Source organism: Podarcis tiliguerta (genome assembly GCF_965153285.1).
Source record: "Podarcis tiliguerta genome assembly, chromosome: 5".
Lineage (NCBI taxonomy): Eukaryota > Metazoa > Chordata > Lepidosauria > Squamata > Lacertidae > Podarcis > Podarcis tiliguerta.
In genome coordinates, this window is record NC_139538.1 from 71,686,932 (window position 1) to 71,707,036 (window position 20,105).

At 44.0% G+C, this 20,105-nt stretch overlaps 1 protein-coding gene across 4 annotated transcripts in view; it reads right to left on the minus strand.

Moving 5' to 3' along the window:
• Positions 1–19,226, minus strand: part of ARID5B (AT-rich interaction domain 5B) — a 179,186-nt gene extending 159,960 nt beyond the window's left edge. The window contains exons 1-2 of one of the 4 annotated variants that reach the window (XM_083439911.1): positions 19,206–19,226; positions 16,981–17,235 (exon numbers count right to left, since the gene is read on the minus strand). Coding sequence is in view for 2 of the 4 variants with exons in the window: in XM_083439910.1 (XP_083296036.1) it covers positions 16,981–17,235; positions 17,708–17,728 (276 nt within the window). In the remaining 2 variants the exon portion in view is untranslated. Of the gene's footprint in view, positions 1–16,980; positions 17,236–17,436; positions 17,543–17,707; positions 18,202–19,205 lie in introns of those variants that run through there. The other 3 variants (XM_083439910.1, XM_083439909.1, XM_083439912.1) reach the window with 3 other exon arrangements.
• Positions 19,227–20,105: the final 879 nt, after the last annotated feature.

Consider the following 20,105-nt stretch of genomic DNA (forward strand, 5'->3'; position numbering starts at 1 on the left):
AAGTGTCCCCGGATTCACTGAAAAAAATCTGGTAACCTTAATATGTGGGGCACTACCTAGATGAATTTGAGTTACATAGGCTTAAAGGTAAAGGGACCCCTGACCATTAGGTCCAGTTGTGGACGACTCTGGGGTTGCGGCACTCATCTCGCTTTATTAGCCAAAGGAGCCGGCGTACAGCTAGATGGGCAGGAGCAAGGACTGAGCAATGGGAGCTCACCCCATCGTGGGGATTCAAACTGCCGACCTTCTGATCGGCAAGCCCTAGGCTCTGTGGTTTAACCCACAGCGCCACCTGCGTCCATAAATAGGCTTAGGGGTTTGCATTGGACTGTACCTCTTAAAGCAATTAACTACCGTAGAAGGAAAAACCCAATTAGGGTTGCCAACTTTGTTTGCCAAACCTCGCTCCTCTGCTGCTTTTTATAGCAGTTCCACCTGCCAATATTCTAGCCTTCTGTATACAGTATGGGGAAAAGCTTCACCTGCTGTTTCCTGAAGATCAAACTGCAGGTAAAGCTGCAATAGCAGGACAGATAACCTTCCCTACCTCCCCCCAACCCCAATCCCCCCCTCATCTGGCAATTCTAATCCTGATAATATTTGCAGCATCCAACTGGCCTCATTTTAACGTAATCTAGCGACTGTGGTCATGCTGCTGGGGGAGGGGGGGGGGGTTGGATACAAAAAAGAATAAAATTGTCCTGTGAAGTTGAAATGATGTTCTATGAAGAGTCTCTGGCCAACGCTCTCCCCAAGATTCATTATTAAGCTGCAAATATTATGTCACTGTTGTCTAAGCAACCACCGGCACCGTCTTCCAAAAGTGAAGAAATTGAGATTGCCTGACTCAGCAGATGGCTGGGGTGCATGTCTCCAAGAAAAGGAGGGTCGGGTAGTTAAAGCGGGTTTTAAAAGCAGCTTATTATATTTTAAAAGAAAGGGGGATTATGCACTAGGAAAGAGAGCCTGTCTCTTTGCACAGAAAGATTGTAACAGTGTCTTGCCAGAACAGGTTATATGCTGCCAGTAACATAATATATATGAGAAACCGTGAGGGAAGTGATAAAGAATTGCAGTGGAGACATGGCAACATTTCTGCACGCTGAGGATGTTTTCTTTCCAAACACCTCCAAGGGTCATTCAAGGAATTTTGGAGCTCGGGAATAATTTGAACAATGGTTTGGTGCTCCACTGGGGAAACCCAGCCAGATGGGCGGGGTATAAATAATAAATTATTATTATTAAAATTATAATAGTAATATCTAAAGAGACATGGCAGAAAACCTCTGGCTGATAACAACAGGTGATGCTGGCTGCCATTTATCTGACAGTATAATAATTTGCATTAGACAGGTCTCTTCAGTTTCCCCCCACCCCCATTCTTTTGCGGTAATCAGGATAAACTTTGCCACACAAGATAGCAAGGGTGGCAGATTTTATAATTGAGTGCATTGCTGCTAACACACCTGTTCCCACACAGGAATAAAAAGCATAATTGGAGTATGAATTCAGATGTTCACTCAGAAGTATGTATCACAAAATCAATGTGATTTGCTCCTAAGTGGACACAGGACTCCAATGCAGGCTTCTCACAGTGTGGCGTACTTCTGAATAAACATGCTCCTAGCTTATTACAGGTTAACATTACAGAGAAAATAAACAACAACAACAACAGGATTTATACACCACACCTTCTTCCGGGGGGGGGGGGGGTGGGCAAACACGTCAATACTATTACAATTAAAACTTCTAAAATGCAGTACAGTATAAAAGAACCGTCTGAAAAACAAGAATTGGCCCTCAAACCAATAATTTTGAGGTGACAGGGGACAGAACTTTCTGCCAGCATATGCTTTGGTAGAAAGGAATGTTTTGAAATTCCTTCTTAAAGTTAATAGTGGGGGGAGGAACCTCTCAAGGGAAGGCATACCCCAATGGGGGAACGCCACTGAAAAGGGTCTGTCACAGGTCCCCACCAACCAGGCAACCCCCAGAGGTGGCAGCACCAACAGGACCTCGTTTGTTGCTCATAAGGCCCAAGACAGTGGATATTGAGGCAGGCACTCTTCTAGGGCCTTGGATGCCAAGCCATTTAGAGCCTTGTGGGCTAGTACTACTAGAAAGCCCCTCCAGACTGCCATTTTATTGCTGGTATATTCTGCATCATGTTCTTGACACAGGAGAGCACCTGCACTGGATTTAATCTGCTTGCATTTGTTCTGAGGTGCTTCCTCAATGTGACCGTGTTATTGCTGTCCTCGGGAGTTATCACGCAAAAAAAGTGGAACAAAAACAAACCAGAACCTTTGCGATATTAAAAAGTCTCTGGGTTTCAGATGTGGACCTAAGGCTAGGCTGTGGCAAAGTAGACGCTGAATTTTTGGGCTCTAAACTAATGGAAACTTGGGACTCACATGGTGGGTACATCAAGCACATGACAAGGAATATGAGAAGTGATTCTCATGCGATCAGTACTCACTTTAAAAATAAAACAAACAAACTTTTTTTAAAAAACCAGTTTCTCTCTAGCGTTGTCACCACAGCCCCTGGAACATCTGGTTCGACAGTAAGACTACAAAGGCCCACCAAGGGAACATGTTCTTGCCAGAAACCCTTTAGTACACCCCAAATTGGTCGCAAGTTAGTTACTTGCTTGCTTGCTTGTTTGTTAAACTATCCAACATGTATCTATTTGTGGCCTGAGAGAAATACAAGTAACAAGGACAGGATCTATTTCTGCCAAAAATTATGCGGAAAAGAGGTGCTAAGAGTCCTTCAGTGTTAGAATAGGCCACTTCAGATTACAGTGGGAGCAATCAGAATTGTTAATAAAAATAAAAAACCTGCTCTGCAAATAGAAAACTAGCCCACCAGAATAGGTTGGGCTGAGTTTGGTACTGTTTGTTGCTGTTTTTAACATAGGACGCATTAAAAAAAATGTTCTACACTGAGATAGTACAGTCCAATGTACGGCCTCACGATTCTACCACCTCACGTGGCTGCATGTGAGGCCTAGGCCTCAAAAATGTACATTTCACAAATGTAATGAAATCTCTCTCACACAAAACTCCACATCTTTTTAATCGCACCTCTCAGGTTTCAGTGCCTTGAACTCTAGAGAGCATTTGAACAAACTACTTTTCAGTCTAAGCAACTACACTGGTGGCACATGCGCACATCTATATTCAGTGCTTTTCCCCCTAAAAATATGTTTAAGGGTACTCTCATTTTCCTACTCATATTCAAATACTGCCCCTCAATGAGGCCAAACTTAGATTTACAAAATGTTTAGGGGTATTTGTACCCCTGAGTCCCCCCAGAAAAAAGCAGTGTGTGTGTGTGTGTGTGTGTGTGTGTGTGTGTAATCCTTTCCTTCCTTAGCTTAGTGAAATAGGTCTGAAACAGACTAAAATAATTCCAAAGAGGCACACTTTATTGCACACACAGCATTGGTAGGGCAGAAGAGTTAACTTCTGAGCAAGGCAAGATGTCATTCCCACCTGAAGAATGCTATGCAGCTCAAAAGCTTGCCACTGTGTGTTATGCAACAGTGGTGGTTCAATAGAAAGGATCACCTGAACCATATGTAATCTAGTCTAATCTGTTAAAAGGTGACTGACTGACACTCCTTCCTCTTTCAGAATATGCATGATAAAGGAAGCAGGCAATTTGTTTTACACAAGAGTTATTCCCGTAACCTACAAAGGACTCAGTGTCTATAAATGGGTGTTGTCATGCTGTAGTAATTTTTTTTTGGGGGGGGGGGAGGCATAGGAAACATAGCTAAGCTTTTTATCTGCCTGGTATCACTGGGAGCTACTAGAGTGTATTGTTCAAGTATGAAGCAATGCCCCCAGTTCAAACCTCAGCAAGAAACTCACTGTCTCTCAGACTGCACCTATTGACTTTGCCTATAGAAAAGACTGAAATCTACTCCTTCATCAGCATATAGCCCCACACTAGGCTCTACCTCTTGGACACACTAGTGTGTGACCAAAAGATGGGACCCAGAAACTGCCTGTTACATACCATATAACAGTATACAGCGGTACCTCGGTTAAGTACTTAATTCGTTCCGGAGGTCCGTTCTTAACCTGAAACTGTTCTTAACCTGAAGCACCACTTTAGCTAATGGGGCCTCCCGCGCCGCAGCAGCACGATTTCTGTTCTCATCCTGAAGCAAAGTTCTTAACCCGAGGTAATATTTCTGGGTTAGCGGAGTCTGTAACCTGAAGCATCTGTAACCTGAAGCGTTGGTAACCTGAAGCGTATGTAACCTGAGGTACCACTGTAATAAGAAAAACCTACGTATCTTTATAACATTTTCAAAGACTGCCATTACTAAGCTAAGACTGTATGTATAATTTGAAGGCTGCATTATGACTGGATATTTGGAATTAATCCTCCCTGGGCATTTCAATTATCCCAGTTGAGTAGCAGCTTTTGCCAACAGGAAGGGGCTATCCAGGAGACAACCAAGAGAAGCATGGCATTTTAAAAGCAATAATGCTATGATTGCTGAACCCGAACACATGCAAATTGTAAGTTTAATTAACTGACAATCATCTCCAAGACATAAAGAATTGTCATTTGTAGTTTGACAAAGAAAACTGTGCATATGGCATTCTGGAAGACATATGACAAGCCTTCCATCTGTGGAATATGACTGTGCAACTTACGAGTTGCCAGATACTAATACTCAGCATTTATATCACCCGCTCTGAGTGTTTCATACACTTGGCTTAGCTGTAATATCAGAATATATATTGAGAATGCTGGCTGGTGGGTTCTGGTCCATAGCCTATGGACGGCACCACTTTGACTCCCTTTGGTACAAGGTTCCACATGCTCAGAGACATGTTTAAACCATGGAACAGGTGCACATGCAGGCAAAACTAACATGCCACGCACCCTTGTCCTGAGAATATGCTGCTGCGATGCTAGCATTTCACAACTAAAGGTCCCTAGGTGATCTGGGAGCCTTCCCTGCTGCAGAAGCCTATACTAGAACAAGAGGCGGATGGAAGGAGCCATGCAACTAAAGGTTTGGTCCCACAACCAGAGGTGAGTTTAGGGCAGCGCAACTGCACTGGGCGCCGAGCCTAGGGGTTGCCACCGGGTGTTGAAACTATAACATAGTGAATTTAGCAGAATGGAAGGCAAGAAATGGGGAGGAGCCAAATTTTGGGCTCATGCAGGGTACAGCTGAAATTTGAAAGACCACTGTCCGCTGCTGTCACAACCCTTTTCTTGTTAATGTTGCCGCTTCACAGCTGTGATATCAGAAGTGTCACAGCTTCTGCTTGTAGCAGACGGGCAATTTTAACGTGGAGCTGTCAGGTTCATAGCTCAGTCTCTTACGGTGCCATCCTACGCATGTTTATTCAGAAATAATTGTCACTGTGTTCAATTGGACTTACTCTCTAGTACATGTGTTAAGCACTGCAGCTACTGCATTGTACTAGAAAGCAGTGTTGCAATTTTTCTGGGCTATTAGTAAATCTTGCAGGGTTATAAGGGTCAAGTTTTGAAATATTATACTTTCTAATTTCTGCTGCAACTCCCATATTGTGTGTGTGTGTGTGTGTGTGTGTGTGTGTGTGTGTTTTCAATTAAGTTTCTATCTGCCACTGCAGACAGAAATTGTGACCAAGGGAGAAAATAAGGTTCAGTCACAATGTTTTCCTATCAGATGGCCTACTGAACTCCAGGAACCATTTAAGTTTAGGCAAGTTGACAAGCAATTTATTGCTCTTTTTGCCTTCTCTGGTTACCCTGAGAAAAGCTTTTTTGTGCAGATTACATACATATTTTTCTTACCAAGCAGTAATATACACTGCGTTACTCAAATGAAAATTATGCAAGCTGATTTCTTTTTTGGCTTTTGTTTGCATTATGCCCCATTGTGCTGGGAAAAACAATATGTGCTTTAATTAGCAAATATCTGTAAATAATTTACTCACTACTGAGTGCAACAGAACAATGGGGGCAGTTTTCACATACATCTACTGAGTCTGTACACTGGGTCTCTTGCCATAATCTTCTATTGTTTGATATCTCTATCAATCAGTACATCATTCACAGCCAACATTAAAATGTGCAGAAAGAATCCAAGGCTCACAGCGTCACAATAGCAGCCCCAAGGCAAACAGTGCCCACTCTTTTAAAAAAAGAAAAGAAAATCTATTGCTTTTGCATGTAAAAGAATATGTGTGTGTGCGCACACGCGTACACACACACACACACACACACCAGAATCTTCTTCCAAAGGAAGACAAGAAAATGCCTTGAACTTTCAGACCCACTAATTAAAATTTGTCCTGTTGCCCCAGTCAATCAATCAACTGATTGATTAATCTATGACAGCCTTCCCCAACCAAACATCCTCCAGATATTTGGACTATAAACATTCGTCAGTCTCAGCCAATTGTCTGGGATGACGGGAGTTGTAGTCTAAAACATCTGGAACACACCAGGTTGAAGAAACCTGGGTTAAAACTGACAATCCCTAACAGTTATAATACTTTGCATTTTTGTAGCACTTCATAGCAGCAAGCCACTTCACGTGTGTTATGGCCAGCATTATCATCTCAATTTGTGCATTTGTGATAGCTTCCTTAAGGCGACCTTGTGAATTCATGGTAGAGATAACACTGGAATGAGGAACTTCCTGGCTGGAAGCTCAGTTTCTTATGGCGGCAGCAACGTTTATTTGGGTCTACTACCTTCACGTATAAAACACAGGGCAACGTGCTCTAATTTTTACGAGAGACATGCATGGGTGATGTAGAGAGATGTAAGCACATGCCAATCTGTATGTTACCTCCTTTTATGAGTTACTGAACCATTCGAGAACAGAATTAGGACATCATAATTCTGTCAAGATAATATTATTGGACCAAGATGCAATGTCATTACACTAAGTTCTGCAATTGTGACAGTCTTGCCTTTAGGGGGACATTTCTGTGTGCTAGGGAGTAGGGATGTTAACAAAGGTGTGTTTAGAAATCCGAGTAATTAATCACCTCCATGCCTTTGTGCCACCTTCCCATGGTAAATACCATCTTTATTAAAGGGCTCTGTTTTCCTTTCCCACTCCTGCATGCCACTATTTTCAAAATGCAAAAAACTGTATCACGTTCCACATGTGACAAGCACCTGTGCAAAGCCACCTGAGCCTACTGCAGACTTGCAGATATATCTGAATAAAGATCCAATATCAAAGGGACTACAGTCATACCTTGGGTTGAATGTGCTTCGAGTTGCGCTCCGCGGCAACCCGGAAGTCACGGAGCGCGTTACTTCCAGGTTTCGCCACTTGCGCATGCGCAGAAGTGGCGAAAAGCAACGTGCGCATGGGCAGACGTGCCGTCGCTAGTTACGTTTGCTTCTAGATGCGAACGGGGCTCCAGAATGGATCTCGTTCGCATCTAGAGGTACCACTGTACTTCATTCAAACCTCCACAGTTTGTATTTTATGAGTGCATTCCTATGAGCATATTACTCATTTTGCATTATTTGTTGTTGTTGTTTTTCAATGAAAGAGAGGTCTCTTTATGTCAGCTGTCCCTTTCTTAGGATTCAGCAGAGCCGTTCCAGCATTGATGGGTTTTCTGTGTCGACTCAGCAGTTTGTTAATTGGAGTATTTTTGCCCCCCCCCCAAAAAGTAGTTATTTTACAAATGAGAGCACAAAAAAGGAGGAATTTATATTACTCTCAGAAATTCCAATTATTTAAGATGCCAAAATAATTTTAATGTGTGTATTTTCCCCCACTCCCTTCTCCCAGCTTATTAACACCTTTTTATATCTCCTTACAGGTGCAGGGAATCTGAGCAGTCTTTTGCCTAACATGGCCAGGCCCCATCACTCCAGGAACTTTACTCCACAGTCTGGCTCACTGCCAACATCAGAGCTTGGCTGGGAAATTGCCTGAAGTAACAGAGCACAGGGAGGTGAGATGAGGGGGGTGGCTCTGTTCATAGGTATACAGGAAGATGTCTTATACCAAATCACATCCTTGGTCCATCTACCCCGGTATCACCTCTCCAGTGGGGCAGGGAATAATTTTTTCATGGGTAATTGTTTAGAGCAGTGGTTCCCAATTAACTAAGTATTGTGGGCCCCCTGTTTTTCAAAAGCCAAGGTATGGACACCCCTCGTTTTGAAAATGTTGATAAGTTTTCATTATGTGAATAGGGCCACGGAACCCTGAGTGGGTTACGTGGACCCCCCTGGAGCCCACAGACCACCAATTGGAAGCCAGTGGTCTAGAGCAGTGTTTCTCAGCCGTGGGTCCTCAGCTGTTGTTGGGACTACAATTCCCATCATCCCTAGATAGCAGGACCAGTGGTCAGGGATGATGGGAGTTGTAGTGGTTCTCAAACTTTTTCCTCTGGACTACAGTTTCAGAATAAAAAATTGCTCATGCCACCCCAATTTTATTTATTTATAAGAAACACACTGGAAAACAAACAGAAACAACTCCTAGCAGTGCTTGATTTATAACAGAACACAACTACTTTATAATAAGATCATGGGGCATGATCATGAAAGTATACAACAATGCAGCTACAGAAAAACATGAATCATTCCCAAAATATAATTCTAAATGAGCCTCTTACATATGTACCGTAGGAACGTAAACAAACTTAATAAGAGGTATGGGCTTGCTTTGGCTGGGTAATCTCATTTATATTAGGTCTAATTTGAGACTAACAAACTCTCATCTCCTCATTAACACAAAGAAGCCTTTATCTTTTCTGACGTTTCACATTTGTCAGAGTTGAAAAATCCCCGCTCACAACAATATGTCGTGCGGAACTGCAGAACAACAGCCAATGCTATACTCTGTGCGAACAGCAATTCTGAACCACAACTAGGATTCTCCTCGGTATCCCATGATGCTCTTGCTCTCATTGAAAAAAATGTATCTATCCATATTCTGCAAATAAAGTAAATAAATAATAGGCTATACTACACTGAAATGTTTCAATGTTTCTTTGATTGTCCTTGAATCTTGGCGCCACATTTGCCATCCTCTCATGCCACACCAGTGTGGCACATCACACCCTTGGAGAAGCGCTGCTCTAGGATTTCAGAGAACAGCTTTTCACTGCCCCCTCCCAGAAATCATGTTGGCTACAGCCCTGCTTCCACATGCTAAGTTAGCACTACTGGTCAACACTGCAGCCACTGCCAGCATCCTCTTGAGCTACTGACAACATTGCAATGATGAAGTAGGAAGTGCCACTTGTACTACTAATCAAATACACACCTGTCTCTGTAGAGTTAAAGCCCAATTGGGTTTAGTGGGGGGGGACACACACACACACACAGGATACAAAGAAAAGGCATTTAAATCAAGCATTTAAGGTTGCTCTAAGAGTTTTGGGCATTATGTCAAATGCTGATGAATGCCCCAACAAGCACTTTCAGGGTTAGATTTCTCCAGAACCCTTACCTGTGAACAACCATTGCTCCCCTTAGGAAGAGTAAATACCCTAAATTAAGACACCTAAGAGGCTGAACCAGAATATGCTTTCTCCTTCCTAAGCATTTTGTACATGTGTTAATATTAGGAATCACAAAATCTATACGCGCTTTAGCCTCCTGAGCAATTCAGTAAGTATGATTAAGGGATAAAGTAGCACAGGAACAAACACACACACACACAGCCAATTTATCTCACTTGTGCTTAGGAATATACTACTGTGTAACTAAGCAACTAAAAATAAAGTATAGCCTAATTAATTCGCCCCTATGCTTATTTAAAACACTCAATTAGAACTTTTTTTGAAAAAACCCATCTTGCTCAGTATCTTAATATGCTTGAGGGTGTAGCATGTAAAAGCTTTTTATTCTCCAAAGACAAGAGTTTAATGTTTGCGTCACTGATCAGATTGGGAACAGCAACTGCAAAAAAAAACTTTTAAAAATACTGGCTGCAATCAAGAGGCATACCTAGAGCTTGGTGAAATTGGCCCCCACCAGGGGTACAAATAATGCTACTAATCCTTTTGAATCTCTGTGGTAAGATGGGGAATCACAGAATGGTAGAGTTGGAAGGCGGCACGATGGTCATAGAGCCCAAACCCTCCCCCCCCCCAAATACGGTAATATTTTGCCCTTCCGTGGGTTCTAACCCATGACCCTAAGATTCAGGGTCTCATGCTCTACCGACTGAGCTATCTCAGGACTAAGCTGCGGCCCTCCAGAGGGTATTGGATTGTGACTCCCATCATGGATGACCAACGGTCAGGAAAGATGGGAATTGGAGTCCAATAACCTCTGGAGGGCCACAGCTTCCCCATCCATGTGCTTGAGGCAAAGTTTCAAGGAGTGATTATGCAATTATCAATTTCAGGAACAGCTCGCGATAAATGTCAAACGTGCATCTCTAATGCTGCAATTACAGGTCTGCCTGATTTGTAAATGTGAATTAATTCGAGCATGCACGTATGGGAGGTAGATGCTGCATTAGCATGATCATGCTTTAATAAGTGGAATATGCATGCCTGAAAGGTGTTGCCATTGCTGATGGAAGCAGATGAGAAAGGACACACCCTTTGGAAGTCTACAGGAGGGCCTCAAATTAAGCCAAGGGTGCAAAAAATCTAATTACCTTTTAAAAACTCAAAATTCCCACATGGGGAGAATGGCAGAATTTCCCTCTAAACACAGCAAAAAAGTAACTGGGTCTAAGGAAATCCATAATACAGTATCTGGCTATAAATCCAGTAACATCTTAGCATTATTTATGGAATGCTTTTGGCAGTTCAAAGCATTTCAGCCCAGAAGACTCATCATCTCAGTAATTCTTACAACCAGCTTGTAAAGTTTGTCAGAATTCTTACTTCAAATTGCAGATTGGACAGAAGGGCTGGAATTTTTGGATAACACCCAGAGGGTGTGTTTTTTTTAAGCTCCTACTCATAGCTGCAACCCTACACCAGCTCTCACCTAGCCTAGTGTTCACTATCCAGACCAGTAGCTGCTCTCCCACATCTTAGCTGGATGCCATTCCTAGCTCTGCTTTGAGAGATGCCAGAAATTAACCTGGGACTTGGATGAAGGTATGCACTCTGCAAACTGAATGACCTATGAGTCATCACACACACACACACACACACACACACACGACTGTAACAAAATGCACATGTAAACAACAGATTTGAGGCTGCCATTCAACATATAACTGGGACTAAGTCCAATTGGAACTTAATAGGAATTACTTCTGAGCAGACATTAATAGGATTCTGCTGTTGGACCACCATTTTTACTCTAAAATCATTCGACAGACCATCCCATCTGTGGTGAGCTCATCCTCCGCAAGAAATGGGTCTTATTCCGTCATGATGAACTCGATGTACAATTCCCTTCCAAATCCACTCCACTTTCAGTGCAATCCTATACATGTCTACTCGGAAGTAAATCCCCTTGAGTTCAGTGGCACTTACCCCAAGTAAGTGGGTAGAGGACTATGACCTGAAGTCTATCAGTAAAAAAGAAAATGGGGGGAAAGTGGAGCTCCAGGAATAAGCTACTGTTACCCGTTGTTGGTATTCATAAGATGCACAACTAAGGCTGCAATTCCATATCATTTTACGGAATCCCATTGAATTCAGTGGGGCTTACTTCGGAGTAGGGTTGTGCTGTTCAGCCAGTAAAACTGTAGTCCTACTGATGTGAAGTTGAAATAGTGTTGCTTTTCTTAATGATTTGCTTAAGTGAATTCGTGGAATTACATTACATGTCAGCTGGGCATGAAGCAATACTTAAAAGTTAGTCTCAAAATGCAAATATTAACTCAAAGCAATTCCTGAGAAGCTAGGCAAGTCAGGTATCAAGATCACAGAGATAAAAATGTCTAGAATTAAACTGCAATCCTTGGCATACTTAGCTGCGAGTAAGCTTCGCTGAATGCAATGGGGCTTACTTTTGAGCAAATATCCACAGGATAGTGCTGCTAGTTCCCACACACATGTGATATGTAGCTAGGCCCTTTCCACTCTCATACCTTAAAGTTTAGTATATTTTTGCTAGACCTGAGCCTTTTCTAGCTTCGCAAGTTAAATTGGTTACCTATAAATGCAGAAGAGATGAGAGGGATTGCACAATAGGAGTTGCTGGTGTTTGCACCCAACTCTGATCAAATCAAACCAAACACACAGCGGTCCATTGAAACATGTCATCAAAAGCAGCATACTAAGGCTACAAGGCTACACGTAATTATCTGGAAACAGGCCACATTGTACACACTGGAAACTTACATCTGAGTAAATATGCACAGGATTGGGGTACAAGCCTATGTGTACAGTACACACTACAATTTCTGTCCTACTGAACTTAGGGGAAATTATTTCTCAGTAAACAAGCATGTGATCTGGCTGTCAGGGGGGGCAGTTCACACAGCATGCCATTTCCTACCCAAACCCCACTGCAGTTTTGTCCTGTACGGTATAAAAAAAAAAGTACATATCTATTTCACCATGCACACACATCGCAGAACAGAAAAACCACGTGCCTTTCACAGCCCACATGTGAGATTGACAGGCACTGTTCTCTTCAGAACTGCTTTCTGTAAATGAATAGCACAAAGTAGTCCGGATACACACACACTTTGCAACCTCATCCTATAAAACAGATGCAGCTTGGATATTACCAATCCGATAAATTCATAAATAACCACTTGCAGTTCTCATCAGACATGCAATACACATGCATGCACACACGTGACTATCATTCAGTCTCATAAGAAGCTGATCACCAGCCTGTGATAAGATCCAGTGCTCTGCTAAACATTGGTTTTGCTCAGAGCAAGTGCCTCTGTTGACCTTTGACCTCACAAAAAAACCGCTGACACCCTAGATTTACAATCCACATAATGAAAAGCAGGGGGGGGGGGCAGCTCAACCACATTTTATCTACTGTGCTTAACATATAATTATATTTTGCCACATAGTTCTTTCCCTAAGCCCTGTTGCTTTCTCTCTAAATTATACCAAGCGCAATTCTTCCATGCCCAGGACGCAGACGTACAAAGGGTTACATGAGACTTTGTTAAAAACGGCCTCATCTCTCAGCTTCAGAAATAGCTGTTGATGTCATTTACATAAAAGAATTATTACTGTGGTTAAGTTACTTGAAATAACTGCTCTCTGTACCGAGAAAGAATGCTGAAATGTTTCCCTCAAGAAAGAAACTGCCAATCAGCAAGCTTTTTTTCCTCTTTTTCGTAGTTGTCTCTGCTGAACATTCACGAACGGAATTTTATCATCTAAAACAATTTAAAATAAATGATTTTATTTTTTAAATCATTTCGGTGTCTATAAACAAGTTAATAGAGTAAGTGAAAACAAAGTACAGTTCTTAATGGGAGTGTTATGTTGCCCTCTCTAGGCCTTGGCTCTAAGTACACGTTTCTATAGGCTCCTTGCCAAACAAGTATCAGTGTGTGCAGTTGCTGTTTCTGCTGCTGCTGCTGCTGCTGCTCTGCTAATGAATGACTAACTGAGGCCAGCGGGGAAAAATTACATCACTGGGGTGTAAAACTGAACCACATCAGGAAAATTTTCTATACCTGCTTCACATGCAAGTCGTAAGCATTCCATGCGAGGCATTTGCATGCATCATCTCAAGGTGTGTTATTATCTCCATAAAAAATGATTTTCTCATACAGCTGAATAATTCAGAGACGCCTCAGTCAAGGGCCCCTAATGAAATATACCCAGTATAATCATACAGCTAATTGCTAGCAGTTTGCATTTACTTATTTATTTTTTAAAAAAACAACAACCCTGAAATCATGCATAATATTAGGAATGCAGATGCAGATGAGAATCCCTGAATCAAAAGAACACTCTGGCTTGTAATGGTCGGATTAATTTCCTCTGATGTTCATACCACAGTAACATGAGATGGTCATTAAGGCATATTAAAATGATTTGTGGCCCATCCCCCACCCTTCCCAAACCCTTCCATATATACTCTGTGTGTGTGCGTGTATTCACTGAACAAGATCTCAAAATACATTTTTTAACCCTTTCAGTCACACAGCCCTGTTATACACACATTTACACCTCTCAATACTGCTTGCTCCTAAGTATGTCTGCCTAGCAGTGTGCCCCTATTATCCTTTGGAAAGTTACTGGTACAGACTACATTCCTCAAGTTATGTGTTGAAAAGGACAGTCTTACTGAGTTGACTCCAGACTCAGTTTGGCTTAGACTCACTGGAAACAATGGGACACACAATTTCTCATGAGTCACTTAACCCCCATTGTACTGTAAGCATGACTAAGTCCCAACATGGTTTACTCAGAAGTAAGTCCTACTGAATTCAATGGAACTTAACCCCAAGTAAGTGGGGTTAAGGCTGCAGCCTACACCTGGATTCAGCCCACTGAAAAAAGGGGCTTATTCAGCAATTCATAAAGAGCAGCCTGTGGCCCAAATTGTGCTTGTGCCCAACTGAACCCAGACGGATTAATTTCTGAGAATATGTGCAGAATTGCCCTGCAGTTCCTCACTGAACCAAGTAGCACTTACTTCGGAATCAGGCCGGCATTCAAATGCCTATGTATAAATATTTCTAAGTTTTCAATAGATGTGTTAAATTTAAAACAATTCAATAACATTTCCAATGGTTTCCTGTCTGGTTTAGTGGCCTATTATTCTTGTAGTCTTTTCAAGGGGAAGCGGGAGGGTGAGAGAGAGAGAGAGAGAGAGAGAGAGGATATTTAATCCTTCCCCTTTCCAGATCACAGACCATGTTGAAGTAATAAATTTGAAAAGCAAATAATAAGTACTAGTGAAAAGAGGAGGGGGGAGGAGAGACAGCTGCAGGGGAAAGTTGAAGGGTGGGGGGAAGCCATGAGATGTCTGCAAAGGGGGGTCAACCTGAACAGGGTTTCTGGAGTCCTAACCATTCTTGCCCCACCAACTACTTTTCCATATTCCAAAATGTCAATTCAAGAAAGGGCGTGGGGGGGGGGAGGGAGAGGGTGCCGATCAATCAAAAATGCATTTAGAGTACAGGACTAAAGCACCCTGTAGCCTGGGGGGGGGTGTTAAATGGTCATAACGTGGCTCCTCACACAAGAAATTAAAGAAGGCATAATCCAAAAGGAGTCTCGACCGCGGAGCTGCTATGGGGGAGAGAGGAGAGGCTGTAAGGGGGGGGGGAGTGGAACTACAATTAACTCCATCAGACTATCGATTGTTGAAGGAACTGGCAGCTCGGCTTGTAAAGGAGGGCGGCGGCGGCGGCGACGTGGGTTGGGGGGGTCAGCATCGTGGACGTGAGGCAAGAGCTGCAAGCAAGCAGGCCGGCTCGGCCGGTTGTTGCCCCTCACCCCCCCCCCCCCGCGCGCCTGCAAGGAGCCTCACATCTGGCTATTGTTATTATTCTGATGATGATGCGCCTTTGCAAATGCTCCCACCTCTCTCTCTCTCTCCGCATAAACACAGCGCCGCTCTTCGCCGGCCCTTAAAATAGTTCCTCCTCAGGAACACAGCGCAGAGTCAGCTGACTCGAGTAGCCAGCGGAATTGCGGGCATACATGAAATTACAGATCTGGAAGAATACAGTGTGAATGCGAGCCAGCAGCGCCGCCGCCTCCCTCCCTCTCTCCCGATCCGCCTCCCGCAAGCGATCGGAACGTCTCCACTCTCCCCCCCCCCCCAGTCTCCGTTTTCCCTTTTGGACTGCACCCGGGCACTTTCTCGGGTCTCAAAGTTTATTGGCTGCAGCCTGACAAGGTAGTCCACACGCGCAAAACCAAAGCCAGTCCCCGAAACACACACACGCCACACCTCTGCTTACTCGAAAGTAAGACCACGATCTTGCACCCAAGCTAGTCTGGGGAGGGAGCTGCAACCCCCCACCCCACCCAAGGGTGCTGATCCCGGCGTGGTTGGCTTGGAAGCAAGTCCCGCGCAGTCCGAGTTTACTCGGAAGTAAGTTCAACTGTGTTCAATGGGGCTTCCAAGGAAACGTGCATGGGGATCTCAGCCTTACGAGAGAAGCCTCATTCAGACATCTGTACTCCCCCCCCCCACCGTACTCCTACCCCGCGCCACGCTTTTTCTGGAAAATGTCCACTTTTTATAGTAATTGTGTTAAGCCAGTACATTGAGGCAGGCATAATAACAATCATGACCGGGGAAAGCAAAGCGAGGCTCGCTGTTAATGCTTAACGTGTTTGTGCTGGTTACTGCACACCGGAGCGCTTTGAAATCCGCCCAGGCAGCTCTGCAAGTTATTTGAATGTATTATTTCCAGTACCTGTCATTTATCACTTTATTCAACACGTCTTTGCCAGCGAAATCGCTTTTGATCTCACTCGCTGCCTCCATTTCGTAATTTCCGCCTTCTTTTCAACATATCAAAAATACTTGAAGACCAAAAAAACACACCAAACCCACACATACACACCCTAAAAAAGAAGAACGGGGGGGGGAGGAGGAGGAACGAAACCCTTCCGAGGGGTACAATGTTTAAATTCACTTTGCGGGGGGTGAGGTGTAGACACCCCCAAATACAAGCAACGAAGGGGAATCAGCAAGCATGTGACGAGGACGCTTCGACAGCAGCGTTAGAGGAAGGGGGGGAGAGGAGGAGGAGGAGGAGGTGATGTAAGTAAAGATCACCTTCAACACAGAGGCAACCAAGTTATTGGGCTGCTTGCTTTAAAATATGAACATTCTGCGCAGTCCTCCTTTCTACAGATGACAGGCAAAGTCTGGCAGCAGCCACCCGCTGCAGCCCTTCCTTAATGGCACAAGCCCTTAAAAAAAACCAGAAGCTCACGTTGCCGGCAGAAAGGAACATTTCAACCCTGTCCTTTAATAAACATTACAAGCAAGGGAGGGGGGAGGCGGAAAAGAGAACACAGAGAGAGAGACACACACACAATGACACAGGCACACACACACACACACACACACCGAGAGAGAGAAACGTATGTTTACTACCTCGCCATGGTCACTGTTTCTGCCTTGGGGAGTATCTTCTGGTAGAAAATAAAGTTTGGAACTGGATAAAAGTTGCCTCGAACTCCTTTCTTCCCACAGCAGCTGTAGCTCCGCTATGCAAATCGGATCCTCTGGCTTACATCTTACAAAGAAAAAATCGCCAAGGGACAAAATTCTTGGTCTGCCTTCAAGGTGGAACTGAAAAGCCTTGTAGAAAATGTACGGTCCGTGTAAACCACACGGAGATCCGACCCACTGGAAGGAATAAACAAGGGGTGGTGGAGGAGGATTGGGGGGGGGGGAGGAGAGAGAAAAATAATAATAATAATCAGCAATCGCAGATCAATTCATTTAAAACACACACACACACACACACACACACAGCCAGTTCTGATCAGAACATACTGGAGAAAGACATTCAGAAATCAAACACATGCTAAGAAATAATATCACAACCTCTAAGATGAGGAGGGGATTTGTTGAGGAGCGAGGCTGGTTTTCCTCCGAAGGGGGCAAAAATTCCGATCACAGTCACCATTATAATAATCTGTGTGTCTCAGTCTATATGATCAGCAAAGGCTTTTTTTTTTTTTTAAAGAGGGGGTGGAATGGTAATTACAGGGGGAAAGTTCTTGGAAAGTTTGGGGGAGGTGAAGGTGGGTGTCTAGGGGATCCGGGGTGCCGGGATCTGGGGTGTAGAGGCGAAGAAGAGAGGAGAACCGAATACCTGAACTGAATTGGGCTCCATCTCGACGTTCTGAATTGATTGAACTCAACATTCTCTCCAAACTTGTTGGCTTGAATGGATTGCATCAGGTCCTGGCAGGGAAAAGCGATCTCTCGCAGCAGCCGGCTCCGAGCCTCAATATAAAACGCAAACCTTACACCCCCGGTTCGCCCAAAATATCCAAAAATCCCGCCGAGAGATGGTCACGACCCCCAATTTCCAAACCACGTAGAAAACAAGGGGCTTATAGCCCGGCTGCTACCGATCTGCACAGGTAATACCGGTCAATGCATAACCCAACCGCAGCTCAGAAGCCAATGGGTCCAGGCAAATTCGGGGTCTCGGGCGCTTTTAAAAATCTTGCAGCTCCCGAATCTCTGCAGAAACAGGATCGTATTCCCCCGGAGCCCCCGAAGTGCCAGACAAAAGGACCGTTCCATTTTTGCCGGGCGGAAAGGCGGTCTAGTTGAGCTGCTCATCTGACAGGACCTGCTTGTATATGTCTAATATAAAGAACATTTCCTGCAGAGAGTCAGAGGCGCTGTTCTTCTTTCTAATTCTCTTTAACAGATTTGCTTTTATTAGACATGTAGATTTGTTTGATAGTTAGATTACGTTCCCGTACTGCCATATTCCCCCCCACCCACCCCAAGAAACTCTTGATCGGGTTAGAATAGATGCCTGGTGCTAGTATTTTAACGCGGGGACGGGGGCGAGAGAGCGAGAGCTGGGGGGAGAAAGTGGGTTATCGATTATATAAACATATAAATATTAATGCATTTGTTCTCTTTTGCAAAAGAGAGGGTTTGAGAGGGGGGGAGGAGGAGGAGCGGTGAGCGAAGGCTCCCAGAAGAACCCCCGATCACGGGATCTTGCGAGCGATATTGAGCAGGCAGCGAGCTATGATTGCATTTATTAAGAGGACAGAACAATAAACGCGGCATGATAAATCAATATGTGGGGACCGCTCGGCCCGGGGCTCCGCCTGATCGGCGTGTGTACATTCTTCCGATTTTCGAAGTACACGCACACACTCGCATCCCAGTTACGTGTTTACAATGCAGATCTCCGGCAAGGGCGCGCTCAAATACTAATGTGTTTATATAACCAAGCGATACGGGAATACGGAGTTTTAAAGTGGCAGAGAATGCAGATCTCTCTCTCTCTCTCAGTAATAGTTCGAGGGGGAGAAGGAGGGAGGGCCAACCATTTGGAAACTCGTTCCATGTATCCCGAAATTAAAATTAGTAGCCGGGGCTCGGGGAGGGAGCACACACACACACACATCCATAAGACAATCAGCTGCTTGTAATAGAGGTATTTATTTGCTTGATTGTTCCGGAGCTCTGCAAAGCAGCGTCCCTAAAAGGAAACTTGGGAGCCACAGAACCAGGGTGCGTGGGGTGGGGTGGAACGCGGGATAGAGACCAGGGCTAGCGAATGCAATCAAATAGCCAATTTTTTTTTTTTTAAAAAAAAACTAAGCAAAAAAACACACCACCAGCAGCAGCGATCTCTGATTTCCCACCAGCAGCCTATAGAAGGGAGGCGCTCCCCCCCCCACATCGCAGTGTTGATAGAAAATGGTGCATTCCTCTCTCTCCAGATTTTACACCGTTGGCACCAAAGCTAGCGTAGTTGATCTTCCAAAAAAAAGGAAAAAAAGAAAGGGGGGGGGGGAGAAATAAGCATGATGTACTATACGGGGAAATAAAGGTCTGTACAGTATGACAGTTGTAATCTGATCCGCGATAAAATTACAGGATGTCGAAATGACTGGCAAGCTATTTTTAACGCTTTCGCAACGTTTCACCTCTAAGTCACAGCGCCGGGTTGAAACAGGATTAGTTTAATGAATATTATATTCACGTGGATGAAATTAATACAGTCGAGGAGGCGATCGGGGTGGGGTGGGGGGCTCGCGAGATCGTGGGACGTGGATCTTCATTGATTTAAGAGGTTTACGGCACATTCTTGCCCCCCTTCCCCTCGCATACTCATTCCAGATCGCAATCCGAATTAGGGTAGTTAACCTTATCTAATCCACCCCCTCTTTTTTTTTTTAGGGCAGCAATAGAAAACAAGATCTCTTGCCTGTTCCCATACAGGGGAGGAGATAAAGGAGAGGGAGAGAGCGAGAACATGGCAGAGCTTCAAATTACAATAAGTAATAAAAAGTCCCCTTGCCAAAGAGCGGAGAGCTGTCGAAAACTATTTTAATAATTTAAAGGGCCAGTACAGCGCCGCCAAATACAGGCGATTTTTAAAAAGCAATATTTATATATTCCTTCTCCTCCCTCCTCCTCCTCCCTCGCTGCCTTCTCAACTCGCTGCAGTTACGTTAATTGCCGGGTTCACAAAGCAGTTGAGCCGGATTGCTCGCGTTTAAGCCGATATC